Below are 27981 nucleotides of genomic sequence, written 5' to 3'. Positions count from 1 at the left end.
TCATACCCTCAGCACCTTTAAGGATGAGGAACGGAAAGAAGAAGCAGTGGGAAGGGAGACTGTTGCCTTGAGTATCCCCGGCTGAATAGCTACTGGACACAAGGAAAGGATGCTCACCTGTGGGGTAGCCATCCCTCTTCGAGAGACTTAGCCAAAACAGACTGGACCTAAGATGGCAACAGAGTAACCCAGATAACCTCTAACTTCGCCATCATAACATCCCGATGTGGCAGACTCTTCCAACACCCTGATAGCTGACAACCGTCAGAATAACTGGAAGGAACCGGAAAAGAGGGCTGGGAGATGCAGCAACAGGTAAAAGCTGCTTTTTTTTTTTTTTTTGCCCAGTGACCCAAGTTTGACCCCTGGGACCCATCTAAAAAGAAAGATGTAGTGGCCCAGGCAGTGGTGGCCCTCTTCTTTAATTCTAGGGTGGGGGGGGGGTGAGGGGGGGATGGGGGTGGGGTGGGGGTGGGGGGTCGGAGGCAGGTGGATATCTGTGACTTTGAGGCTAGCCTGGTCTACAGAACTAGGACAGTCTGGGCCAGGACAGAGAAAAATCTGTCTCCAAAAACCAACACATTCTCCACCCCCACCCCCCAAAAAGAGAAGCTCGTGGTGATGTGCAGCTGTTACACTGCGAAGGAGAGGGAGGAGTCAGACATAGAGCTGCCCAGAAGCTGCTGCCACCCAGCCTGAAGGAGCCACAGAAACAAGAGGGACCCTGCTCAACAAGGTGTGGCAGGCTAGAGCTCACTACAGGTGACAGTTGTGCTCTCACCTCCGTATGGGTGGGCGTGGCCTACACTCCTTCAGTCCCAGGAATGCACACGAGATGAATAAATAAATAAAAATAAACCAGAAAACACGGGGAAAGACGCCTGTTCAGCTTCGGGAAGCTGTCTGTTCCTAGAAACATGCTCCCCCTTCCCACCTAACCCCACCCTCACCGCCCCATCCCCGCCTCCCGATTTCCTTTCCTTTCTCTTTACTGTTCCTCTGTCGCCTTCCTGGCCCTGGAGGGTTGAGAAGTTGGTTTGCAAGTTTATCTCCTACTTCTACTCTCGGCCAAGAAGAAGGGCTCCCTCCCTGCTCAGCTGCCTTGTTCTTCATTGTCTCCACAGTTCTTAGTGGGTGGGGGGTTGGGAAGGAGGGCCCAGTTGACAGGACCTGGAAACAGAGCCTATGTAACTGCTGCCATTGTCTGTGGTCGCCGGACTCCGGCTTCCTGGTCCAGCTGTGGGAACTCAGGCCAGTAACTCCCTGGGCTTTCCAGGCATCCAGATTCAGGGTGGAGATGAGTTGCTGTTCCCCTCATTCTAAAGCATCCAGCTTCCTGGCTGAGCAACTGCTTAAGGTCCTTTGTCTCTCCAGAGTGCAGATGGTACCATTCCAACCTCATTTAAACTGTTTTGGTATTTCTCTTGGGTATTTGTTATACAAAACAAACCATTTAGCCAGGTGGTGGTGATGCCCGCGCCTTTAATCCCAGCACTTGGGAGGCAAAGGCAGGCAGATCTGTGAGTTCCAGGCGAGCCTGGTCTACCCAGGGAGTTAAAAACAAAATATCTAACACAGGCAGAGGTGTGGAAGGGGAAGCCAAGGGTGAATATGATCGAGCTACATTGTATATAGGTGTGAAACTCTCAAAGAGTAAATAAACTAATTTAAAATTTAAAGTTATTTTGTATATCAGTGTTTTACTCTCATGCTTGTCTGTATACTACCCACAAACCTGGTACTTGCAGAGGTCAGAAGAGGGTGTTGGATGAGAGTTACAGGCGGTTGGGAGCCACCATTTGGGTGCTGGGATTTGAACCCACGTCCTCTGGAAGAATAGTCAGTGCTCTTAACTCCTGAGCCATCTCCCCAGCCCCAACAATCATTTTTTAAAGCCTAACATAGAAAATTGGTACAAGAAGTGGGATCAGTGTTGTAACGAAGCCTCCCTGTGGATTTTATGTGTTATTGGTGGGTTGGGCAGAGGGATGCTGGTAAAATCACTTCTCTACAGGTTTGAATTTGATTCCCCAGATCCCATATAAAAAGCTGGGCATGAACCAGGCATGATGATGCAGGCCTTTAATCCCAGCACTTGGGAGGCAGAGGCAGGTGGATCTGAGGCTAGCCCAGACTACAGAGTGAGTTCCAGGACGGCCAAGGACACACAGAAATAGTGAGATGCAAGGTAGAGACAGGAAAATTGCAGTAAAAACTTGACAGCCAACTAGCCTGGAATATTCTGCATAGCACAGGAACAGGAGAGACCCTGCCCTGCCTCAACAAGGCAAGAGACAGGAGTTGTCATTGACCCCCATGTACACACTGTGGAGTGCATAGGTCTGCATTTACACACACATACATGTACGTCCAGAGAGAGAAATATTTTGGGGAAAGAAGGACGTGGAGGAGGAGGAGGAGGAGGAGGAGGAGGAGGAGGAGGAGGAGGAGGAGGAGGAAGACCTGCCATCCTTAAATCCTTGGAACTATAGACATGTGACAGAAAGTCAAGCTTCTAGAAGCTTTTGGAACTGATACAAGGGAAAAATTTGGATATTAGAGAAATTCTAGACCAGTGGTTCTCAACCTGTGGATGAAGACCTCTTTGGGAGTCACATATCAGATATTCTGCATATCAGATATTTATAATTTATGATGGTAACAATATTACAGTTATGAAGTAGCAATGAAATAGTTTTGTGAGTGGGGGTTAGCACAACATGAGGAACTGTATTAAAGGGTTGCAGCATTAGGGAGGGTGAGAGCCATGGACCTCGAATGATGTAAATAGAGTCCTCAATTTTTTTTTTTTTTTTTTTTTTGAGCTGAGGACCAAACCCAGGGCCTTGCGCTTGCTAGGCAAGCGCTCTACCACTGAGCTAAATCCCCAACCCCAAGTCCTCAATTTTTGTGGAGTTCAGAAGAGCTGGAGGCTAACACTAAGGCAGACAGCCATAATTGTGTGTTCATGTGGTTTCAGATACGAATTCAGATTCTACTGAGAACTGACTAGGAGCTGTTCATACTACACGGTGGCAAAGAACTTTACACACACACACACACACACACACACACACACACACACACACACACATACACACACACACTTTACTTTCATATGTATAGGTGACTTCCCTGGATGATAAACTTATTAGCGGACAGGTAAAATAAACCCCTTCCTCTCCAAGTTGCTTTTGCTCATGGTGTTTTATCTCAGCAATAGAAACCCTAAGACATCCCCCAGAGACTCATATGTTTGAATATTTTGTCCACAGTTGGTGGAACTGTTTGAAAAGGATTAGGAGGTATGGCCTTGTTGGAGAAGGTGTGGTGGTAGTGGTGATGGCTTTGTTTCAAAAGCTACCCATCCCCTGGGTTCGATCCCCAGCTCCGAAAAAAAGAACCAAAAAAAAAAAAAAAAGCTACCCATCGGGCTGGAGAGATGGCTCAGTGGTTAAGAGCACTGACTGCTCTTCCAGAGGTCCTGAGTTCAATTCCCAGCAACCACATGGTGGCTCACAACCATCTGAAATAAAGTCTGATGCCCTCTTGTGGTGTGTCTGAAGACAGCTACAGTGTATCCATATACATTAAATAAATAAGTCTTAAAAAAAAAAAAAAAAAGCTACCCATCAACCTCAGCGTGCTCCCTGCCTCCTGCTTTTGATTGGAGATGTGAGCTCTCAGTTGCTCCTGCTGCCATGCCTTGACTCCGCTACCTTGGACTCTAATCCTCTGGAAACGTAAGCCCAATGGACTGCTTTCTTTTATAGGTTACCTAGGTTATAGTGTTTTATCACCAGCAATAGAAAAGTAACTAAGAAGTGGAGGAGTGTCTTATGCCTCTGGACTCCGCGGGCACACACACACACGCACGCACACATACCCATATACAGACACGCAGACATACATAGACCTAAAAATAATGATGGAGGAGATTTCAAGGCAGCCCTCATATTTGCGCTGTGGCATGGAGACTGCTGGCTGCTTATAGCCACATTTACATGAGCATCAGGAGCAAAACATATAAACATTTGGTAACTTGCAGTTTGGCTGGAGAAAGCACAAAGCTGGAGCCAAGGAAGGCATGTTGGATTATGGGTCTTTTTTTTTTTTTTTTTTTTTTTTTTTGGAGCTGGGGACCGAACCCAGGCCTTGCGCTTGCTAGGCAAGCGCTCTACCACTGAGCTAAATCCCCAACCCCGTGATTATGGATCTTCCAAGGAAGTTGAACAGTGAGGCATGGTGGCTCCTGCCTGTAATCTCGGTATTTGTGATGCTCTGAGAAGACGCTCACCATGTATTTAAGGCCAGCCCCAGTTACACGGTGAGGATCAGTCCAGTCTGGGCTACAAAGTGAAGCTCTCTCCACTTAAGCAAAATAACTAAAAGTATGGGTCTGGTGTTGAGAGAAGTGGGGAAAGAGAGACAGACACACACATAGAGAGACAGACCGATGAAGCAGAAATTTCTGGTTCCTTTGAGGACTCGGTTATGTCATGAGATGCTTTTTGTACTATCAATTAGACTTGGTGATGTGTACTGCAATTCCAAAGCTTAGGAGATGGAGACAGGAAGCGTGGGGGTTCAAGGCTAGTCTTAGTTACATCTCGAGTTCAGGACTAGCCTGGAATTCATTACATCTTTTTTTTTTTTTTTTTTTTAAAGATTTATTAGGGGTTGGGGATTTGGCTCAGGGTAGGCAAGCGAAAGGCCCTGGGTTCGGTCCCAAGATCAGAAAAAAAGAAAAGAAAAAAAAAAAAAAAGATTTATTAGAGGGTGGGGAGGGAGAAAAAAAAGATTTATTAGGTACATAGTGTTCTGCCTGAACACGAGAAGAGTTGCACCAGATCTCATTATAAATGGTTGTGAGCCACCATGTGGGTGCTAGGAATTGAACTCAGGACCTCTGGAAAAGCAGTCAGTGCTCTCAACCTCTGAGCCATCTCTCTAGCCCAATTAATTACATTTTGTCTAAAACAAAACAAAACAAAACAAAACAAAGCCCTTAAGGCTGGGGAGGTAGCTCAGCTATTAACAGCATGTACTGCTCTTCCAGAAGACTTGAGCTCAATTCCCAGCACCCACATAGGACAGCCCACAACTTTATGAAATTCCACCTCCAAGGGATTCCACACCTCTCCTGAACTCCTCGGGCACTCACACATAAGCACATGGCAGCCCCCGCCATACATATACACATATATTTTTAAAAACTTCAAAGACAAGCATTTACCAAAGGTGATGCTTATTTTATATGTCAACTTAATTAGGTCATGAGGCGTCCATTGGTTTGACCAAACATTCCAGCTGTACCTGTAAAAGGACTCTCTCTGCATAAGATTAACATGGCTGACCAAAATAAACCGCCCTCCCCAATGTCGAATCTCACATAATCAACTGAGAATCTGTAAGTAGAACAAAAATGTTAAGGAAGGAAGGGAAGGAGGGAAGGAGGGAGAAAGAGAGGGAGGGGAGGAAGGCAGGGAGGCAGGCAGGCGAGAGAGAGACTCAGTCTGGAAGAGGAAAAGCTAGAGATCCATTAAGAACGTATTTCAGTGTGGGTCACAAGGCTGGGAAGTCCGATGTCTGCCCTTCTTCCCTGTTCCCAGTACTGGAGATTGGACTGAGACCTTGGGCATTAGTCAGTCTCTCCCACTGAGGGATGTACCAGACCTGTGCTAGAGTTTTCTCGTTGTCTCTCCTGGTTCTCAGGCCTTCGGATTCAGATGCTGTGTTTAAAAACAGAAAGTTGGGGTTGGGGGGTTATTTGGGACACACACACACACACACACACACACACACACACACACACACACCACACACACACACACACACACACAGTTCTGATTTAGCTCAGTGGTAGAGTGGTGACAAGAGACAAATTCTGCCTAAAGCTAGCGGTTGTGCTCAGGCCCCAACATTTGGGAAATGGAAGCAGGAGACTGCCAGGCTCCCCTGGGCTAGCTCCAGGGGGGAAAATTACAAAACAAAACAAAACAACCAATGCTAGTGTAGAAAAGGCTGGGGGGGCCAGTAGGGAGGGGCTCTAGGGGGGTGGGGGGGGGGGCCAGGTGGAAGAGGGGGGGTAAGGGGTGGGGGGAAGGGGTGGGGGGGTTGGGGTAAGGAAGCTGGGTAGCATTAGCCCAGACCTTTAATCCCAGCACTTGGGAGGCAGAAGCAGGTTAATCCAGTTAGTTGCAGGACAGCCAGGGCTAAACAGAGAAACTTTGTCTCGAAAACAAAACCAAACCTATGATTACATCCTAACCAAATTGGCCAAATGAAAAGGCCTAAGAGTATCTGGCATGGTAACGATATACAGGACCTGGACTTCCATACATTTCTGGAGGGGAGTGGATATTACAACCATTTTAGAAATCACTTAGTGGCTGGGCAGTGTTGGCACAAACCTTTAGTCCCAGCTCCTGGAATGCAGAGACTGATGGAGTTCTGTGAGTTCAAGGTCAGCCTGGTCTAACATAAAGTTCTAGGATAGCCAGGACTACACAGAGAAACCCTGTCTTGAAAAACAAAAAGGGTGCTGGAGAGATGGCTCAGTGGTTAGGAACACTGGCTACTCTCTCAGCAGACCCAGGTTCAATTCCCAGCACCCATATGGCAGCTCACAAGTGTCTGTAATCCAATTCCAGGAGATTCGACACCTTCATGCAGACATATATGCAGGTAAAACACCAGTGCACATAAAATAAAATAAAATAAAATAAAATAAAATAAAGGCTATTTTTAAAGAGGGGTGGTGGTGGTGGAGAGATGGCCCAGTGGTTAAGAGCACGGACTGTTCTCCCAGAGGTCCTGAGTTCAATTCCCAGCAACCTTATACATGGTGGCTCACAACCATCTATAATGGGATCTGATGCCCTCTTCTAGTGAGTCTGAAGAGAGTGGCAGTGTACTCACATACATAAAATAAATAAATAAATCTTCAAAAAAAAGGGGGGACTTGACAATACTATTTAATAGTCAATATAATTGTATCCTTTTTTATGTGTGCATAACATGTATGTGCTATGTATTTTTTATGTATGCGTCTCACATGCTCACGTGTGCATATATGTGTGTGGAGACAAGAAGTTGGCATCAGAATATTTCCCTCTATAGCTTGCTTATTTATTTGTTTATTTATTTAGAGGCAAGGTCTGTTGATGAACCCAGAGAGCACTGATTGGCTAAACCCTACCAATTACCCATCTTTGCCGACCTATTCCCTTACACCCTAAGTGCCAGGGGTAGGACCACAACACCATACCCAACTTTTAAAGGGTGCTAGGGAATCTGGATCCAGGTTGCACTGTAAGCATTTTTCTGGGTGAGCCACCTCCCAACCCCCAATGCACTTATATCCTCTGGTGCAGGCAGAAATTCCACATACTTCAAAAGGCATTCACATTCAAAGCCACTTTATTCACAATAATGGGGGGGGGCAACGGGAAGCCACGAAGTTGTGCTGAGTTCCACACGCACAAGGCGGAGTGCTATGCTCCTTCCAATCCATATGCACACGATTCTAATAAATAAAATTTGATACACACCCAAACCCTGGATCCCACCTAGATGTCTATTAACAACGGAACAGATAAATTGTGATACATGTATGCAGCGGAGTAGCATGCAATCTACCAAGCTGTATCTATGGAGATGGAACTCGGAATGCTTAAGAATCTGGAGGGGAGCACTGGCTGAGTGAGCTGTCGGCGATTGGTTCTCATGCTTTGATTTAATCGGGGAATGAATCTGCATGTCCAAACACTGAAGGTCCTTGCCCTCAATTGGTTCTTGATCGATCAATAAAGACGCCAGCGGCAATAGCTGGTGAAAGGGAGATAGGGTGGGACCCTTAGTTTTGCAAAGGCTAGGGTGCAGGGGAGAGGAGGAGAGACAGAGAAATTGCCATGACTTGGGAGGGAAGGATGGGACGTAGGAGCTGCAGGAGGGAAAGTGAATCAGTCACGTGAGAATTCAGGTGGGTGTCCACTGGCCACTTCCCCGATTGGCCCTGAGGTAGCAGGCGAAGGTTTAGGAGTGCCCAGCCTTTGAGGTAGCCAAGGCATTTAAAAATTAACTGGCTTAATTTTAATTTCATTTAAAAAAAAAAAACTGAATGGTTTGTTCTCCATTCTTGAATCCAGATAGCTCCTGGGAGGGTGCACATGTGACTCAGTGGGAGCCAAAGTGATGTAGCCCAAATTACTACTACAAGCTTCCTAGATCCTGGAAATACTCGATATTTTGGTCTTATTGGTGAGATATTCACACACACACACACACACACACACACACACATATATATATATATATATATATATAATTCCAGCTTCAAGGGACCCAACAGCCTCTGATGGCATACCCTCATACAGATATATACACATATACAAAAAGAAAATGTCTTTTCCCTTTGTATAACAGAATTCAACTAATACACTTTGCTTAAAGCATTCAAAGAACTCTGGGGATTTCCTAAGAGCCTGGGTTTGGATTGGGCAACCCGGAGAAGGGCTGCAACCAAGTACAGGGTGCACAGCTAGGATGGTGCTTCGTCGCTGGCCTAGACTGAGGCTATGGAATGTCAAGGTCTGCTTCAAGGCAGCTGCCAGGAAGCTGGAAGGGGGGTGGGGGGACGGAAGGGAAAGGGGCAAAGAATAGGGGCCTGGGGCAGGTTCTCGCCCAAATCTTAGGCTCATGACCTCACCAGAAACCCAACAAAGGTACAGAAGCCGCATGGTTTCCAAATGGGAGAGGAGCCAGCCATGATTTCTGCTGCCCAAGGAATCAATAATACCAATCCTCATGATTCATGTTCATCCTGTTTTATTCCAAAGCACTTTACCGAAAAGCCCCTCGGTCCGGCCAAGAAGCTCGGGGCTCGGTGCCAGAATACCTGCACCCCAGATCTGTCTATGGAACATTCGTTTCTCTGGCTTTGTGAGTGCCGTTGTGAGGAGAGATAAAGCTGTGTATACATCACCTCACAAGTCCTGATGTGGAGGTGGATTCTCACTCTAAGTAGATACGTATAGAAATGTGGCTGGGCTGGGGTAGAATTTGTTCAGACTCACACAGTATTAAGAAGGCGGGGGTGCGGGGCGGGGCTAGTGACATGGCTCAGGGGTTAAGAGCACACGCTTTTCCCAGGGGACTGGGATTCAATTCCCAGCACCCACCCACATGGCAGCTCACAAGCTGTCTGTAGCTTCAGCTCTGACATCCTGACAAAAACATATATGCAGGCAGAACACCAGTGCACATGAAATAAGAATAAATAAATAAATAAATAACAAACAAAACAAAGGAGGAGTGGGAAAAGGAAGAGGGTAATCTGGACTCACAATGTAACTGGCTGGCCTTGAACTTAGTGATCCACCTAGCTGTCTCTTAATTCTAATTAAAGGCACTGGTCATCAAGGCGGATATCTGGGCCTTTAAATTCTAAACCTTTTACTTTACCCTTGTCAAAATACATCAAAAGCCCATTAAAAGCTCTGCTTTTTAGTGTGGTGGAAGATGGCTTGATCCCACATCAAATGTCTTGTGCATATTCTAAAAGTAGATCCGGGTAGGTGGGGCTCTAATCAATTTGGAAGACTTTTTTTTTAAAGTATAGAACAGAGTTTATTTAGGGAATGGGGAGGGAAGTTGAGGGTGTAGTAGAGACAGAGAAGGGGGTGGAGGTGGGAGATGAGAGGCCAGCCATGAGCACATGGAGAGAGGGGGGAGGGGAATGGTGAGAAAAGGGACAGAGGAGGAAGGAGAGCAAGAGAAGGGGACGAATCCTTTTTTTTTTTCTTTTTCGGAGCTGGGGACCGAACCCAGGGCCTTGCGCTTGCTAGGCAAGCGCTCTACCACTGAGCTAAATCCCCAACTCCACGATTCTTTTTAATAAAAAATAAAATATTAAAATCTCAGCAATTGGGAGGCAGAGGCAGGCAGATCTCTGTAAGTGCAAGGCTGGCCTGGTCTACAGTGCTAGTCTTAGGATAGCTAAGGCTACGCAGAAAAAACCCTGCCTCAAAAAAAACAAAAAAAAAAAAACAAAAAAAAACCCCTTGAGAACAGACTCTTCAGTAGGTCATCCAAGGAAAAGACCTTGAAAGCTAAACTTCATTATCATGGCTAATCTGCCTCTCCTACATGCCGCTCTTCTGAACCGAACACAGGAGATCTCAGTTCATGCAACGTGGCAGAAGTGGGGTGTGGAAATCCTGGGAAAGAAGTCTCATTTTTCCCAGGAGACAAGAGAAGGCAGTGTGCCAAGAAATAGTCCAAAGAGACTGTGCGACCCAGCTGGCTGAGACGTGAGCAACAGCAGTGTTACTGTGGCAGCCGGAGGAGCCAGGAGCAATGGCGTGGCCTGGGGGTGATGACACAAACCAAGTGTGGGCTGGGCTGGTGGAAGCCAGCGTCCTTCACATTGCCTTCTGCCTCCCTACATCTAACACTGATAGCCCTTCAGCCGAGCAGGGGAGGTAAAACCTACTAGAGCCGACGGCAGTGGGAGGCTAGAATGCGGTACACGCCCAGGCCTTTCCTCCCTAGACTCGCCCGATGGTGGAAAGCGGGAAGCTAGACCCGCAATTGCCGGGCTATCGATCCTGCCTTAGGACCCGGGTGCTGAGCTCTCCTCTGGGCTCCCCGTAGCCGCCGGAGTGGGGGGCAGCGCCCGCGGCCTCCTTTCTTAGGGCTGGCCAACCCTTTTTGACAAGCTGATTGCGAGGAGGGGATTGGCTGATCCAGGCGTGACGCCGGTAACAACAAAGGTGGAGTTGGAAGAAATTAGATTAAAGGAAAGGAGAAAAAAAAAATTAAAGGGGGAGCTAGCAGGCGACTGGAAGCGGAGACTGAGGGGAGACGCAGGAAGCTCCGTTCCCGGTTCGACTTCCCCCTTCCAGCTCTTTCGCACAAGCGCTGCGGGGTTTTGCTCTAAACCCCCACCCCGGCCGCGGCCTAGTTACAGAAGCCCGGGGTAGAAGGGATGACCGCTCCGCTGCGTCTTGAAAAATCTCCCCAACTCCTACTGACACCCTACTACAACCCAGGGGCGAACTTTTTGCTCTTAACTCCTCGGATCCTTCGACCAGTGAAGATGGGGGCTGGCATCGAGAACAACCAAAGACTCGCTCTGAAATCCGGAAGGCCCTCGCCCGGCACCAAACGAGGCGGGGTGCTCCCCCGGTCTTTCCATATGTTGCAAACCTAAGAGCCTCTTTATTTTTTCTTTTTCGTTTTTGTAACATCCCCCTTCGCCCCCACCCCGCTTTAGCTTCAGGGTTGCAAAAGCAAAGCAATAAAAAAAAAAACAAAAAAAAACTGCGCACACACTCAGACACACACCAGTGGCGACAGGGGAGAGTTGGAAAAACGCAGGAGGAGGAGGAGGAGGCAGGAGACAGCGGGGATGAAGCAATGGGAGCGGGAGCAGGCAGGATCCCTTACAGATCCCCCTCCGGCCTCAAGCTGCCTTGCCCGCCCCGGCAGGAGAGCGAGGAGTCGGGCGAGCAGATGGAGCGGAGCTCGCTCTAGGCAGCTGGCTTGGCCGGAGACTGGAGGAGCCGCCAAGCGACCGGCTGATTGGAAGAGAAACGCAGAGCGATGGAGGCGGGGGTAGGAGGACGATTTCTCTGCGGGGACTGGCGGCGGCGTACACGCCCGGGTCGGGCGCTGCAGAGCTTGGCTAGCTTTCAACCCGCGCTCGGCGGCTCCAGCCCCGCGCACCCCCGCCCCCAGCCCTGCCGGCGGCCCCGCAGGTGAGTGCGAGCTGGGAGCAAAATAAGAGCTAAATGTCGAAAAACGTCTGCCTTGAAGAAAAAAAAGAAAAAAACGAAAAAATTTTTTTATTATTCCTTTTTTAAATTTTCGTGCAGCCCCCCAGAACGGTGGGAGGGAAGGGGGTGAGGCTTAGCCGCCCGGAGGAGGCGGAGGGGCCAGGCGAGGCCGGGGCGGCCCGGGAGGCGGCGGCGCCAAGGCGGCTCTGACGGGCGAGCGCTCGGAGCGGCGCTGCGCTGCGCCGAGGCGGGCGGGCGGGCGGAGCGGGGCGGGCGGAGCGCGGCGCGTGGGGCTCGCCATTAGCCGTCGCTCCGCTTCGCCATCTCGGGCTTTGTCTGGAGACTCGCTGCCCCGGCGTCGGCAGCTGCGGAGCTGCGGCTCAGCTCTTCCGCCTGTGGTGCTGCCTGGTGCCCCCGGCCCTTACTAGCACCCACACGCTCGGTAAGTAAGCCTCGGTGCCGCGGATTTCGGGGGAAAGGGGTTGCTCTCCGGCGGCGCCAATCTCCGTGCTCCACGCGCCCGGGAAGGCCTGGAGAGCCACGCCGGGCTGGATTGAACCGGCTCCCAGAGCGACTCCGCCGGAGGAGTCGGCCGTTCCTGGCCGATTCCCGGGTGTGAGGAGGAACGAGAGAGATTTTTGTTGTTTAGGGGGCTAAGAATATATTTAAGTTTCACGGGTGCTGTTCGGCGTTAAGGGAACCGAGAGGTAGGCGCCGAAACCTCGCAACGCGACCGGGGAGCGTGAGTCCCAAGCTGGTAGCCACGCTCCGGGGACCAGGGTGGCCGATAGCCCGCTCTCGGAGGCGGGAGAGGGGAGCAGATGAGGACTAGGCCGGAAAGCCGAGTTTAAGCAGGGAGAGCTTGGAAGAGAGCTCCAGAGCAGGGCTGCCGGCACCCGCGAGGTTCGCCGGCCACCCCTCTGGGCACCCTCTCCACCGCCGCACCTCGGCCCTCCCTCCCGCGCCAGCCAAGCCTGCTAGTTCCCCCGCGGGGCTGGCGAGGTCGCTCTCGCCGCCTGCTTGCCCGCCCGCCTCGGCTCGCAGCCCCGCCGCCATCCGGGCGGCTGCGTGTCTCCCTGCCCCGGCCCCCCCCCCCCTTCCCCGGCGGCAGCAACAGCAGCAGCGGCCGCCGCCACTACCACCACCCCCCTCCCCTCCTTCCTTGCCTCCGCCTCGGCCGCCCGGGTCCCCCCAGCGCCCGCCCCTCCTCCCAGCTGCCCCCCGCGGAGCCCGCCCGGGCAGGCTGTGGGAGGGAGCGGAGCCGGCGAGGCGGGCGGGCTGGCGCTCGCTCCCCGGGGGTCGGTGTGCGCTCTACGGGGAAGGACGCGCTCGCTGCCCCGCTTCTCCCGCCCCCCCTCCCGCTCCTCCTCCCTTCTCCCTCCTCCCCGCTCCGGCGGCGGAGGCTGCTGCGGCGGCGGGGGGTGTGCGAGCTGAGGCCGGGGCCGGCGGGCGGGCGGGCGGGCGGGCTGCCTGCAGGCGGAGGGCGCTGTGCTTTGTGCTTTTCGCCGCGAGGAGCAGCAGGCAGCAGCCACAGCCGCCGCCGCCACAGCAGCAGCAGCAGCCGCCGCCCCAGCGCCGCCGCCGCGCCCGGAGGAGGAGCCGCTGCCGCCGCGGGAGGGAGTTGCGGCTGTGCCCGGCCGAGCGGGGGAGGGCGCCGCTCTCAGAGCCGGGAAGGGAGCCGCCGGAGCGGGGAGCTCAGAGGCCGCGCTGCGCCGGGTAACCGAGGCGGCGGAGGATGTGCGCCGGGGCTAGGGAGCGAGCCGCGAGTGCGGTAGACGCCGGGCGGCGATACCGGGAGAACTGTAGACGAGCTGATCGGGGCACGGGGAAGGGCGCCGAGAGCCAGGGGTGGGAAGGGCAGGAAGCGAGGCCCAAGTGAGGCCCCGGACGGAGGAGCCCGCGCTTCTCCGGCCGACAGGCGCACTTCTCGCCGGCCGCCGGAGGGGGCGGCGGGGCCGGTGAGCGAAGCGCCCCCGCCTCGCGGCCGCCGTCCTCCCGCCCTCTGCTTGGCTCGGCTCCCCGGAGGCCGGGGCGGGGGCGCCGGCAGGGCTGGGCCGCAGACTCGGGGAGGAGGCGGCCGTTCCCGCCGCGGTCGCGCATCTGTGCCGGGCTTCTTCCGTACGTGTCGGGATGGCTGGGCGGTGGCGGCGTCTCCGGCCCCGGGTAGTTCGGGGGCGGGGGACAAGCTAGGCCGCTTCTCCGACTGCTCGCCTGCCCGGACAGGCGGGGACCGCGTTGGGAGGTCGGGAGGGGGGAGCAGCGGGAATCCGGATCTGGTCCCCGGGGGCGGTCCGGCCCCTGCGCTCCCGGGCTGGCGGCGGCTGCGCTGCGTCCGGGTCCCCGCCGGGTTGCGGAGGCGGGGGGAACCGGCCGGGGGAAAGCGGGAGGAGGAGACTCGGGCGCGTGCCCGCTTCCGTGCCCGCGCGCGCCCTTTACCCGCCCTTCCTCCCCCGCCTTCCAGCCTGGGGCCTCCCCGGGGCGGGCGCTCAACGAGGAGGAGGAGGAGGAGGAGATTTTTTTTTTTTTTTTTTTTGCCCGGGTGGGGGAAAGAGGCCGGAGGGCAGGGAGCTAGCTGCACGCGGGAGCTGGGAGCAGTCTCTCGCGTGGGCAGGGGAGGGCGCATGCGGCACAGCCTGGTTCTGGGGGCTGGGGTAGGGAAGAGTGGGGCTCACTCCTACACCCACCGATGAAGTCTGTGAGCCTCCTGATCCGGTCTTGCTGAGAGTGTGGGCCTATGCCCCCTCCCATGTGGGAGGGGGTGGGATAGAAAGTCCCTTTCCTCAGCCTCTCTGAGTGGGTTTGGTATCTCTTCGAAAGGGTGAGGTGGCTTTGACCCCGGGTTGCCCGGCCAGCGCGACCGAGGAGGTGGCTGGACAGCTGGAGAATGAACGGAGAAGCCGACTGTCCCACAGACCTGGAAATGGCCGCCCCCAAAGGCCAAGGTATGGGTCCCCAGCTTCTGCTCTCTTCAAACTTGTCTTGTTTTCACACATGAGCGCTCCAGCCCCTAAAAGGTTCCTCTAGGCTTCGTTCTGTGTACTGGCAGAGAGTCTTAAGTCTTAGAAAGTGAAGCATCTGTCAAGTGGGGGTTTGGCCAAATCCAAATTACTTGGCCTTGAGCATAGAACTTGTGTTTTTTACGTTCTCTTGCTGTGAATGAGGGACACAGGGGAGACTCTTGCAAGCCAGCCTTCTTGGGTTCTTAACCTGAAGCCTTGAGTTCCCACCATAGAGAAAGGGGGAAGAAGGGGGAAGATAAGATTCAGAGGCAGGTGAGAAAGCAAGGAGGGGTATTTTGGTTTACAGCTCCAAGCCATAGGAATTACAGATGTCTAGACCCTAGCCACCTCTGTCAGGGGTGTACCGTCTATGAGGAGGGTGGTATGAAACTGAGCATCTGGCAATGCTTGTGAGACATCAGGGGAGGGAGGATTATGGGTCCATGTGACCCTTTTCTGTGGAAACCCGGCCCAGGTTACTAGATGCAAATCAAAGTCAAGAGCTCTTTTGCTTCCTAGCCATGGGTTTCACCAGCCCAGCTTCCATAGCTGCAGCCACCCTCCTGTAGAGGCTCTGAGCTGTCTCTAGGCTGCACTTTAGCAGCTGAAAATAATTGGGCTAAGATGGCAACTTGGAATTCTGGGGTTCTCCAGAGAGCAAGGCCCTGAGAACTCTGCTTGCCTTTTCTCAGAACTTCCGTGTGCAGTTCTAATGTTTGAATGCCATCTCTCTTAACTGCCAGAAATTCTGCTTTGGTCTTCCTTAAAGTGACTGAGGGAGGCAGGTGATGGCGTGTATAACTTTAATGTTGCTCTCCAGCTGTGCTGGAAAAACGTCCTCATGGAGTGCCTTACTACTCACACCCCAACCTCAGGCCTTGCTTGTTTGATAACAGCAGAGAGTATGACCACATTTAGATACGTTCCTTCCCTGGTTCCCTCCCTTTCAGATGAGCCTTTTATCATAGGGCCCTAAATCATCTCGTACTGTAAATTCCCACTCCATCTCATACTGTAAATAGGGACCCATGGCAGCCTAGCGTGTTAGAAGTGATTGCTTTGAGATAAGCAAGACAGGACTCCTAGTGTAAGCTAAATATGGTGGTCCTCTCTCTGGTTCAGAGTCCCTGCCCTGATCTAGTAGGACTACAGTTATTTATTTATTTTTTTAGGGCTGAACCTTTGTCTAAAGATGGATGGGTTCACATGAGATGCAAACGAGGACTTTGGGGGAGCAGGGACTGAACTCAGAGGCTGGGGAACAGATCAGGAGAAGGGTGTGGACCAGGTGTCAAGACTTTTCTTACATGTCACAGACCGCTGGTCCCAGGAAGATATGCTAACTTTGCTGGAATGCATGAAGAACAACCTTCCATCCAATGACAGCTCCAAGTTCAAGACCACAGAGTCGCATATGGACTGGGAAAAAGTCGCATTTAAGGATTTTTCAGGAGATATGTGCAAGCTCAAATGGGTGGAGATTTCTAATGAGGTAACAGCTTCCCACTTTTTTGACCCGTGTAAATAACACCGCATCTGCATGTGCTTTTTTATCTCCGAGAAAATGGGGAGGAGGAGGCTAACCTGTCACTTTGGACAGAAGGTGTTCCCAGGTTCATCCATCAGCTCTTAGTTCATGCCCTATGGGAAGAAGTGGCCTGGGTGACACCAACAGCCTGGAGCTCACAGTTCTACCACAGTCTTCTAGGTGGCCTTGGGTACTTACTGTCCTGGACTTCTATGGCCCAAACAGCTCTAAGGGTTGAATAAGATGTAGGCACAGAAGCCACATGGAAATCAGTCCCTGACTGCTCGTAGGTGTGTCCCAGCTACATGGGCCTCTGCGGCAGGCATGAGCTAGCCTCTCTGGGTCAGAAGTTGTCTGCAGAGTATGCCGTTGCTTTGTTTCCTTCATTGAACTCTGTGGCGGAGGGTAGTGATCGAGTTTGAAACGTTGTGCTGTGGAGTGGTGTTTCCCAAATTCCTTTCTCCCCACTTCCTCCCTCCAGGTAAGGAAGTTCCGTACTTTGACAGAATTGATCCTTGATGCTCAGGAACATGTTAAAAACCCTTACAAAGGCAAAAAACTCAAGGTGAGTTACCAGGAGGAGAAGCTCAGGGGTCAGGGGTCAGGCAAGAGGGGTTTAAAGAATGGGTGGCATCTAATGACACTTTCCTTTGTTCCAGAAACACCCGGATTTTCCAAAGAAACCTCTCACCCCCTACTTCCGCTTCTTCATGGAGAAGCGGGCCAAGTACGCGAAACTCCACCCTGAGATGAGCAACCTGGACCTGACTAAGATCCTGTCTAAGAAATACAAGGAGCTTCCAGAGAAGAAGAAGGTGGGGGAGGGAGAGGCTCTGGTGTGGGAGGGTAGAGATGCTTTCTGGTGGGAGCATCTGGTTGGTGTGGGCAGGTCAGTGGGGTAGGGACAGAAGGGACTCCACATCAAGGGTACGGATGAGTCAACACAACAGTGTGGTGGTTTTGGAGGTCACCGTGGTACCTGTCCCCACCTGGCCCACACATGGTCAGACAGCACCCACCGCAGGGAAGGACCCTGAAGGCATTCAGACTGCTCCTGTACCCCACGGCCAAACAGTCACACTCCCTGTGAATCTGTGCGGCTGTTCTCCTACCCACTGTGATAACTTGAGTAGACAAGAGACCCCAGGAAAGGGGTTTGATTGATTGTCCTGAGCAAGGAATCGGGGCACAGGAGTGCTGAGTATCTTGGGTCTTATCTAATGATGCTGGAGCACACTCGAGCCGCCTACAGTGCTCTTCCCCCCGCCCTTGCTTCCCCGAGTACAAGGGTACACTGGGTCTCCCTACCTCAGGCTGCTTCCTCCTACAGAAGTGTCCAGGTTCTCCGGGTTGTATCCCTTTAGGTAAAAGTTGTCCGAACCTCCTGGGCAGCAGCAGATGAAGCCAAAGACAGGCTCAGGAGGTTCCCTGGAAGCAAAATATTGAAGGGAGTTCAACACATGAAAGAAATGGGGTGGAAGGGAACTAAACACCAAGAGGAGATGCTGGGTGATGAGACCAGGCAAGGGTTCAGCGAGGGGCAGCAAGGTACAAAGGTACAAGGTACACTGGTGGGCAAAGGACACGGGTGGACATAACAAGACCCTCAGAGATGGCACCACTCAACATTACCGAGCAGCCATTTTTCCAAATTATCTGGCTGAGTACTCACATGCCCTTATTGCTAAATCCAAAGTGGAATAGGCCTGGTTGGGTAAAACCAGCTGTGTATGGTCCGTATCCAAGCCTGAGTAGCATTAACTTGGCAGGGCTGCAGTTGACCCCATGGGTGAGGACTTGGGACAGTGACTACATACACCACCAAACCCCTGAGGGATAGGAGGGAGAGAGGCTAAGAAGCAGAACCAGAGAGGGACAGAGAAATTGAGTAGAGAAAGCTTAGGCATGGACGCACTGATCTGGGCCTGTCTTACTATTGCTAGTTAGCTGTGTGTGGTCCTTCGGGTAAGTCACGTCAATACTCCTGATTGAGGTGTGGAGGGTGAACCTTGAGATGGCCTTGTTAGTTCCTCTCTGAGGAAGACTGAATGCCCCAAGGAGGCCGTGCTGCTTCTGGTTTCCATTGGGGCTCGTGGTGAAAAGGCGCTGCCTCCTTCCTTGCGCCTGGTGTATCTTACTCACAAGGAGGAGTCTGGTTCTGGGGTGATCCTCTCTCTGGTCCTTTCGAGTGCTATCTTGACCTAGAATTGGGAGAGGAAGGAAGGAGAAATGGATGTTATGCAAGAGGGAAGAGGAGGTATAAAAGGAGGGAGGGGTTCTAAAAGCCTAGGGCTCCAGGAGCCTAGAGGAAGGGATGAGGCAGAAGGGGATAGTGACCAGGAGTATGAGAAATGCTGGAGGCCCGGAGCTCATGGATGGGAAAGAAACTCCAAATTGAGGACATCTATTGGGAGGTGATTTGTGTTATAAGAACTCATTTTGTGCCCCTTCAGCAATATCCTCTGCTGCCTTAGAACAAAATTTAGCCTTCCTGGTGCTGTTAGCCAGCCCAGAGAGAGAGAGAGCACAGACTGACATCAGCTGCCTCAGAGGGCTGGAAAGAGAGGGCAACGGCAGCCAGAGATCCATGAGACTTGGAGTTCTGTGGTATCTGAGAAAGCTGGGTAGTCTTACCTGTTACTGTTCACCTAATGGTTGATGTCCCCTGGCTTCTGGGACATTCTGTCTTATAATACGGTGATGGGTGTCTGGGAGTCTCCCTGTAAATCTCACTGTTAAGTCTGGCTGTTAGTCACCAAGCCTAACGTAAGCTCAACTCATGGAAGCACAGGAGCCAAACATAAAATCATAGCAGGAAGCAAGGCAGTCAGAGAGGAGGGTGGCTTTTTCTAGATCTGGGTGAAGTAGGCCTTGGGTCCTGGATGACCCCATCCCCTCCTCCCCTCAGATGAAATATATTCAGGACTTCCAGAGGGAGAAACAGGAGTTCGAGCGAAACCTGGCCCGATTCAGGTAAGGCAGAGGAGGGCTATGGGGCATTGGGTGTGGTAGGTTAAACATTGGCTGGAGAGACTAGAACTGACCGTCCACGAACCCTGGAAGTCTTGTGTAGACTGTAGTGTCAGGTTCAGGGGCAGGGACAGGTCGCCAGCCACTGACTTCCACCGAGCTCCCGCAGGAAGACCTAAAAGGCCTACCTTGGGCAGCTAGTTGGGGTCTGCCCTAGAGCGGTGTCCCCTGCTGACCCTTACTCCGGTCCCCTGGCTAGGGAGGATCACCCTGACCTTATCCAGAATGCCAAGAAGTCGGACATCCCCGAGAAGCCCAAAACTCCCCAGCAACTGTGGTACACCCATGAGAAGAAGGTGTATCTCAAAGTGCGGCCGGATGTGAGTGTCTGGCCAAAGGGTAGGGGTGGAGGGCACACGGCGGTGGCAAGGGGGGAGCCGCGCCTGGTGGCTGGGTCTGGTGCAGGGGAGCAGGAGAGGAGGCCCCTCCCCAGGGCGGGTATTGCATGGACAGGGCCTGGGCCAGCTGGCGTGCGAATGAGCGTGTGTGTGAGCCTGTCCCTTGCACCAAGGCGGATCCCTGCCTCTCCACCCTACCTTCCTGGCCTGTGGTGGACACTTGCGTGACCTCCTGTGGCCCGAGGGGGCGGGGCCTCTGTGCCCCTCTCCCCCCCTCCCCTGCCCCTGGCTGCCTGTGTGTGTCTGACGGCTTTTGGTTTGCAGGCCACTACGAAGGAGGTGAAGGACTCCCTGGGGAAGCAGTGGTCTCAGCTCTCGGACAAAAAGAGGCTGAAATGGATTCATAAGGCCCTGGAGCAGCGGAAGGAGTACGAGGTTAGGCTTCCGCTGCGCTCCTCCCCATCCGGCTCTTCACGAGCCTTTGCCCTCTGACTTGTGCCACTGCATTCTGCACGTGGCAGTGGTTCCCTGACCTTCTATTGAGGGAGGGGCCTTTTGGGCCCCTCGCCTCTGCCCCTACCATCTCACAAGCCCCGTCCCACCGAGAGATCTCAGGCTAGGGCAGAGCAGGACACCATATTGCAAATGACACAGCAGACACACAGACACTCGGCCATCCCCAGCTTTGCTCCCTGCCTCCCCCCCCCAGCGGCTCTCCCCCTTATGGTGTCCCAGCTAACCCCACACCCCGTTACCCTCCGCTCCCCTACCTCACTCTGCAGGAGATTATGCGTGATTATATCCAGAAGCACCCTGAGCTAAACATCAGCGAGGAAGGTATCACCAAGTCTACCCTCACTAAGGCCGAACGCCAGCTCAAGGACAAATTTGATGGACGACCCACCAAGCCACCTCCGTGAGCACTGCCCCGGGTGGGTGGGCTCGTGGGCAGTCGGGGAGTTAGTGAAGAACTTGAACTCGGCCTCCTGATGACCTGTTGTCCATTCGCTCACGGGCATGCCTCCCTCTGGATTCTATAGGAACAGCTACTCCCTGTACTGTGCAGAGCTCATGGCCAACATGAAGGATGTGCCCAGCACAGAGCGCATGGTGCTATGCAGCCAGCAGTGGAAGCTGCTCTCCCAGAAGGAAAAGGATGCTTATCACAAGAAGTGTGACCAGGTGCGCAGGGCAGGGGCCAGGCCACCCTGATCTCTGGGTCTTGACTTGGGGTTTCAAGCATGAGGTTTGCCCTACTTGGGCTCAGTTAATCACTGATTACAGGTGCCTTGGCTACCTGCTTTCAGCTTGTGCTCAGCCTCCCTGTCTGTCAAAGTAGATTGCTCAGGCCTCTTGGCTGCCATTGTCAGGGGGGGAGAAGGTTACACCCAGTCCCTAGGGGCCCACTGAGGATTACTGCCCCAGAGTAATGGAGGCTGTCTCCAACTGACTAAATCCCCTTACTTTTCTAGAAAAAGAAAGATTATGAAGTGGAGCTGCTGCGGTTCCTCGAGGTGAGTAGCACCTCCTTGAGGTGGACGGAGGGTGCATTTGGAGGCATTTGGAGCCTGCCTGCTGCAGCCCCGTGCCCTTATTCCTACCCAGAGCTTGCCGGAGGAAGAGCAGCAGCGGGTCCTGGGGGAGGAGAAGATGTTGAACATCAATAAGAAGCAGACCACCAGTCCAGCCTCCAAGAAGCCTTCACAGGAAGGTGGCAAGGTGAGTGCCACAAGACAGTGGGGACGGGGGCTGGGATGGAGCGGCTCAAGTGAAGCTAATGGCTATTGTACCTTTGATACTCTCTGTGTTTCCCTTAGGGTGGCTCGGAGAAGCCCAAGCGGCCTGTGTCTGCCATGTTCATCTTCTCAGAGGAGAAGAGAAGGCAGCTTCAGGAGGAACGACCTGAGCTCTCAGAAAGCGAGCTGACCCGCCTGCTGGCCCGCATGTGGAACGACTTGTCCGAGAAGAAGAAGGTCAGGCCTTTGGAGAAACCTCCATTAATCTTCTCTAAGGGTCTCCTGGGCCACTTTCATGCGCGCGTTTAAAGCCGCTCCCCCGCACCCGAAGTGGAGCACACGTGTGCCCAGACTCAGATGCTGGGGCGGGAGCCTAGAGAGCCGGAAGAAGGGAAGCTTTCAGCCCGGGTTGTTGGCTCCTTCGGAGAGCTGCCTCATGGGTGGGGCGGAGCCTAAGGGACGTCACTGCTGCCCAAGGCTTCTGCCGGCCCCGCCCTCTTAACAGGAGCCTGCTTCAAATGCTGGGCGGGCTTAGCGCGCCCCCTAGGGGTGGCGTGAATGCTAATGTCCTTGCTTTTTCTATAGGCTAAATATAAGGCACGGGAGGCCGCGCTGAAGGCACAGTCCGAGAGGAAGCCTGGCGGGGAGCGTGAAGATAGGGGCAAGTTGCCAGAGTCGCCCAAGAGAGCTGAGGAGATCTGGCAGCAGAGTGTCATCGGAGACTATCTGGCCCGCTTTAAGGTAGCAGAGAGTGACGAAGGATTGGTTTATGGTCTCCAGCAACAGAACCCCTCCCACAACTGATACACCCCTGATTTGTATCTTAGAATGACCGGGTGAAAGCCTTGAAAGCCATGGAGATGACGTGGAACAACATGGAGAAGAAGGAGAAGCTCATGTGGATTAAGAAGGCTGCAGAAGACCAAAAACGATATGAGGTGGGTGGGGGAGGGGCCTGGGTTGCCGCCATGTCAATAAACGTCTGCTGGGTCAGAAGGGCCAGCTTTGGTTTGGGCCCTGAGCCAGTGTCTCTTAACTTCTGGCCTGTCGTAGGGTAGGCGGGAGTCAAGGTACTAGGCTCTTGGGTGATTCCTGAGAGGACACTACTTCCATTTAAAAAGCAATTCGAAATGGTCCTCTTGATGTAGACTTTGTTCAGCAGTTGCTTCAAGAAGAGTCTTGCACTGGATCCCAACTGGCTACCACTGCCAACCTCCGGTCCTCCTGCTTTTTATCCCATGCAGTTTCTCCCCTGCCTGTGGGGTGGGGAGTGTGGGTGTCAATGTGACCTTTCCATGTCTCTCCACAGAGAGAGTTAAGTGAGATGCGGGCCCCTCCAGCTGCTACGAACTCTTCCAAGAAGATGAAGTTCCAGGGAGAGCCCAAGAAACCGCCCATGTAAGCCTGAAGCTCCAGCCACTCTTGGTGTAGACCCGACCAGAGGGTGACTCACTTAGGACCCTGACTGTACCTGTCACCCATGCTGCAGGAACGGTTACCAGAAGTTCTCCCAGGAGCTGCTGTCCAATGGGGAACTAAATCACCTGCCACTCAAGGAACGCATGGTGGAGATCGGCAGCCGTTGGCAGCGCATCTCCCAGAGCCAGAAGGAGCACTATAAGAAGCTGGCTGAGGAACAGCAGAGGCAGTACAAGGTGCACTTGGATCTCTGGGTCAAGGTGAGAGAGAGGGGCCGTGCGCCTTGGAAGGGGAGGGAGGGTCGCTTGAGCCGTCCTTGTTCATAGCTCTACAGCAATTCCGAGGCCTGCAGGGCAATGGGTACTGACATTCTCAAAGCTAAGCAAGCCAAGGAATTAAATCATTTGCCAAGGTCACATAGTAGAAATTTCAAGTAGACTGCATGTTCTTCCTTCCAGTCAGGACCAGGAGACTTTTAGGACCTGGCTAGGCTGGCAGTCTCTGGCAGTCTCCATGGCTTTGGTTGAATGGTCAGATCTGTCCAGGGAGAATTGCCTGTCACTCAAAATAGGTTAACCAAAGACCCAGAGAGATGGCGGGAATGAAATGTTCAAGAATTTTGTCAGTCTCTGTCATTTCGACCATGGCTCAAAGACTTGGGTCTGGGTGGGGTTAATGCTAGGCCTCGTGAGTCATGGGGGAGACTTTGCAGTTAAAGAAGCCGTTAAGTGCAGAGCTGCAGTCCGGACATAGCGGTTTGGGGGAAGGGAGTGGGGGTTGCTATGAAAATTCGATTCAGGATAACTCAGAACAGTGCTTGTGACAGAATCAGGAGCTGTGTTCTGAGCTCCTAAGAGCTCTCTGCAGGGACCCAAAGTATAGGAGGCTGAGTGTCGAGATAGAGGGGGGCTCTGCCCAGTGAACGTCGGCATATGCAGCCAGCCACAGGACGGGGTTAATCTAATCCCCAGTTCTCTCTCCCCAGAGCCTGTCTCCCCAGGACCGCGCAGCATACAAAGAATACATCTCCAATGTGAGCATGAGCAAGGCAGTGGTGGGGGAGGTTGGGGGGACTCTGCAGGGGCTGGGACTCACTTCCGCCCTCTTCCCATCCTTTCTGTCAGAAACGTAAGAACATGACTAAGCTTCGAGGCCCAAACCCCAAGTCTAGCCGGACCACCCTGCAGTCCAAGTCGGTAAGGAGCCCCTCCAAAATGGGCGGGTGGCTTTGGGCAGGGTCCGGCAAGGCGGATGTATCCGGCTGCTGATGCCTCCACACCTCCCAGGAGTCGGAGGAAGACGACGATGAGGAAGATGAGGATGATGATGAGGAGGAGGAAGAGGAAGACGATGAGAACGGCGACTCGTCGGAGGACGGCGGGGATTCTTCTGAGTCAAGCAGTGAAGATGAAAGCGAGGACGGGGATGAGGTGTGTAGGCGGGTCCGCAGCGTGGTGGGAGGGAGGGTCGTAGAGTACAGGGAGGGTCCCGCGGTGACGGCTGGGTCTTTATTCTCCCAGAATGAAGATGATGACGACGATGAGGATGACGACGAGGATGACGATGAGGATGAAGACAACGAGTCTGAGGGCAGTAGCTCCAGCTCGTCATCTTCAGGGGACTCCTCAGATTCTGACTCCAACTGAGGCTCCGCCTCCACCCCAGGCAGGCGGGCAGGCAGGCAGCCAAGGAGAGCCGCTGCAGAGCTTACCTCCCCAACTGACCACCTTTGTCTCCCCCTATGTTCTGTCCCCTGTCCCCCCCAGACTCCCCCACTTTCTTTCTTTCCTTTTAAAAAAAAAAATTCAGTGGGGTAGGAGGCTGCGTGAGCCCAGGCTAGGACTCTGCAGCCTTGGAGCTTCAGCTGCAGAGGTTCTCCAGGGACAACCATCAGACTGAGCCAGCACTGGACCGGCCCGCCCCGCCCCTCTTCTGCACTTGCAGTTCCGGCATGGACAGTGGACCGGAGAGTTTGGGGGTGGGAGCGTGTTCTAAAGAGTTTGGTGAGGCCCTCCGAGTCTGCAGCCTGCCGCAAGGTGGATGTTCAGGGGGGCCTTCCCAGACGGGCTTGCCCCCTGGACCCCCACATTGAACCGGAGGGAGAGAAGGGTGCTGCCTTCGAGAAAGCAGGCAGCGTCCATGTCCCTCTTCCCTGCCCCTGCAGGAAGGAGCTGCCAGGACCCGTTCGTGGGGGAGGGGCAGAGTGTTTTTTATATATGTGTATATATTTTTTTTTAAGCTCTGAGCTGTCAACGAGACGTTTCCTACCGATCTCGGCTGCCGTCTCTGTTGTCATTTCTGGGAGTGGGAGGGCTTGGGGTGGGGTGGATTGAGACTTAAAAATGGTCTTGATATGAGGATGTGTGAAGCACTGTGTGTGTGTGAAGCACTGTGTGTGTGTGTGTGTGTGTGAGAGAGAGAGAGAGGCAGAGAGACTGGACAGACAAACATACAGCATGGGTGTACCTGTGGATAGGAGAGAGTGTGAGTGAGTGAGTGTGTGTGTGAGTGTGTGTGAGAAAGACATTCAGACAGATAGCGCATGGGTGCACCGGTGGATCAGAGAGACAGTATAAGAGTGTGTGTGTGTGTGTGTGTGTGTGTGTGTGTGTGTGTGTGTTTTGTATCTATCCTAGAACCCGCCTCTTTGAATCTGGAAAAAGGGTTGGTAAAGGGGGATGGGAGATGATGCCCCTCCCCGCAATCTTCCACTGTGCCTGCCCTCTGTGTCCATGGTGCAGGGCACGGATACCACCTGATGCTTCCTATACGAGTTTGCCTCTGCCAAGGCCATGTATCCCTAAGCTGCTGCAGGTCTGTGCTGTCCAGCAGGAAAGTGGGAGGGACAGACCATGGTGTGAGCCTTAAAAGCTTTTCTCTGGTCCCCTGGGCTTCAGGACGCGTCCTGAGATCTTTTACCTACATGTTCCCTGCCTTGCCCCATGTCCTCTGGCCACCCCCCCCCATTTCCTTTGATTTCTCAGGTCTGCTCCCCCTCTCCTGCCTCCACCCCTGTAATCTGGGGACGGGGCTGCAACTGGTCCTCTACCCCTTGTTAGTAGCTTTGGACCTTCTAGGGTCAGCCCCTTGACTTTCTAAGCCAAGTCACCTTACCTGTGGTGATTTTCATTCTTACTATGTTGGCCAGATTTTTTTGTTCATGCAATTGGGTTTTGTGCTGCCCCACCTTTTGCCTCTTGAATGAAAGCCAGGGGTGGAAAGTAGGCTCTCCACAGAAAGCCTGCAGCCCAGCTGCCTGTCCTTGAAGGCAAAGACACCTGGCCTGTGTGGTGGAGACTCCTAAAGAGAAGACTCCTTCCTATCCCCTCCCCACCCCAACCACACACATACATACACGGTCCTTATTCTACAATTTAGTACCAGGGTCTTATGTTCCCGAGAGGACTTGCAGAGAACCCCAATTCCTTGTTTGAACACCCCGGACTGTTACACTTGAGTGAAATGTGTTTTCACTTAGAAACAACTTTGAACACGACATGTGTTCCTCCCATTTCAAGTATTGGGAAATTCTTACAGACAGGACCGGGGGTGGGGGGTGTTGGTGCTGTCAGAGGTTGCCCAGGGTATATTTCAGCACTGGGACCCTTCTTTTTCTAATATTTAAGGAGTATTTTGTAGGTTTCAACAACCACCACACTTGAATATTTGTACCGTGGGAGCGGCTTAGACGTGTCTGTCCCAGATTAAGGCCGGCCGTGGAGGTTTTGTTTTCCTTTTTTTTGTATAATAAAGTGAGAAACAAAGGTTTGACTTTTCGTCTGGTCACTGGAATAAGTAAGTGGGTGGCAGGGTGACCCAATAACAGACTTGACATAAAGCCCTTGATGAAACCAGCTTGTCCTTTCTGGAGCCATTTTCCTGAAGATTTCTACAGGTGACCTACCTTCCTCTTTTTTTTTTTTTTTTGGTTCCGGAGCTGGGGACCGAACCCAGGGCCTTGAGCAAGCGCTCTACCACTGAGCTAAATCCCCAACCCCCATACCTTCCTCTTTGTTCCCAAGCTTTCTCAGTTCCCTGTTCACTTGGGCTAGGGAAGTTACAGAGTAGATGTTTTCAGCTGCTTTAGGAAACGTAATTAACCACTGGGGTGAAGGCTTCATCCAGGCCTTGCAAGCCCGTTTAGATGGCTTAGGAAGAGCCAGGCTTAGCTGTGACTCCCTTAACTTTACCCAGACGGGAACTTGCTGGAAGCAGAGGACTTAATGTCTGGATTAAGACCTGCCTTGCCGGCACAGGCTTGGACTAGGTTCCTGGACAGGGAGCTGGATGAAAAGTATGGACCTATGCAAAAAGCTCCCCATTGATGCCGCTCCACACTTCATTCAGTTTCTGTCTGCACTTTAGAAGTCCCCACTCATTCCCCAGAGTCTGCTCTCCAGTCATTAGCGTAAGCATTACTCCAGGGGACATTTGCTCATGTCCCACTCCCTGACTCTGCTTCAGATAGCCCTCGCTAGTCATTCTTCCTGGGTTTTCATGTATCTCTCCTGAACCTCTAGTTTTTACCCACAGGAAGACATTCAAAAGGGTTTATCCAACCAGGCAGGCATGGTAGCACATGCCTGAAATCTCGGCACTCCAGAGACCGAAGCTAGAGAAGAGCCATGCGTTCAAAACCGACCTGGGCTATGAAGCGAGATTGCCTCCCCAAATAAAAGGGGGCATCTGCAGGCACTGCTTTCTGTGTCTCCTCCAAACTCAAGTTGAGGGTTACAATGAAAACAGTAGTGAAGGGGTGGGACATTTTAAAAATCGTGTGTGTGTGTGTGTGTGTGTGTGTGTGTGTGTGTGTGTGTGTGTGTTGTTACCTGCTGAGCCATCTGTCTCAGCCCCATGAAGTGGGACTTCCAGGAGATGATATGATTACAGGAGACTGTCCCTCAGAAATGGATTAAAGCATTATGGGAGTCGAGAACCTGATGAAAAGGGTGAGTTTGGCCACATTTTCCCCCGTCCTGTAGATGCTTGTCCATCCACAGTCCCGTCGTGCTGATAAGAGGTATGGAAGCTATATTTCTATGGTTTATAATGTACCCAGTCTGCCGTACTTTGTGACAGTAGCATAAAGTTATCTAAGATCTGAAATTGTGAAATCAAGGTATCAGTCTCCAGGCCTCTCTCCCTGCCTCA

At 52.8% G+C, this 27981-nt stretch overlaps 1 protein-coding gene across 5 annotated transcripts; it reads left to right on the top strand.

Moving 5' to 3' along the window:
• Window positions 1–10819: 10819 nt before the first annotated feature.
• Ubtf (upstream binding transcription factor) lies at window positions 10820–24476 on the top strand. 5 transcript variants are annotated; one of them, XM_032912105.1, is made up of 21 exons: window positions 12017–12222; window positions 14598–14722; window positions 16096–16271; window positions 16789–16872; window positions 16967–17122; window positions 19216–19280; window positions 19537–19657; window positions 20000–20110; window positions 20458–20591; window positions 20716–20857; window positions 21148–21189; window positions 21281–21394; window positions 21493–21648; window positions 21997–22152; window positions 22239–22349; window positions 22721–22809; window positions 22901–23090; window positions 23816–23863; window positions 23955–24026; window positions 24117–24260; window positions 24351–24476. In XM_032912105.1, exons 2-21 carry the CDS (start codon window positions 14665–14667, stop codon window positions 24474–24476), a joined length of 2295 nt encoding a protein of 764 aa, XP_032767996.1. In that variant the 5' UTR covers window positions 12017–12222; window positions 14598–14664. The 5 variants fall into 5 exon arrangements, 1 of the variants encoding a protein (XP_032767996.1); XR_004389021.1 differs by lacking the exons at window positions 12017–12222; window positions 22239–22349; window positions 22721–22809; ... (3 more) ...; window positions 24117–24260; window positions 24351–24476 and adding an exon at window positions 10820–11762 and having other exon boundaries at window positions 21148–21394; XR_004389019.1 differs by lacking the exons at window positions 12017–12222; window positions 22239–22349; window positions 22721–22809; ... (3 more) ...; window positions 24117–24260; window positions 24351–24476 and adding an exon at window positions 13397–13496 and having other exon boundaries at window positions 21148–21394.
• Window positions 24477–27981: the final 3505 nt, after the last annotated feature.

The sequence above is a fragment of the Rattus rattus genome, chromosome 9 (genome assembly GCF_011064425.1).
Source record: "Rattus rattus isolate New Zealand chromosome 9, Rrattus_CSIRO_v1, whole genome shotgun sequence".
Taxonomy (NCBI): Eukaryota; Metazoa; Chordata; class Mammalia; order Rodentia; family Muridae; genus Rattus; species Rattus rattus.
Note: the sequence above shows the minus strand (reverse complement) of the source record. Positions and strands in the feature narration are given on the sequence as shown.

Bases quoted from the DNA above. Each gene is read 5' to 3' on its own strand.
- Ubtf (XM_032912105.1), top strand. From the start codon at position 14,665: ATGAACGGAGAAGCCGACTGTCCCACAGACCTGGAAATGGCCGCCCCC. The intron at 16,272-16,788 runs GTAACAGCTTCC...TCCTCCCTCCAG, and splicing joins GGGTGGAGATTTCTAATGAG to GTAAGGAAGTTCCGTACTTT. The intron at 20,111-20,457 runs GTTAGGCTTCCG...CTCACTCTGCAG, and splicing joins AGCAGCGGAAGGAGTACGAG to GAGATTATGCGTGATTATAT.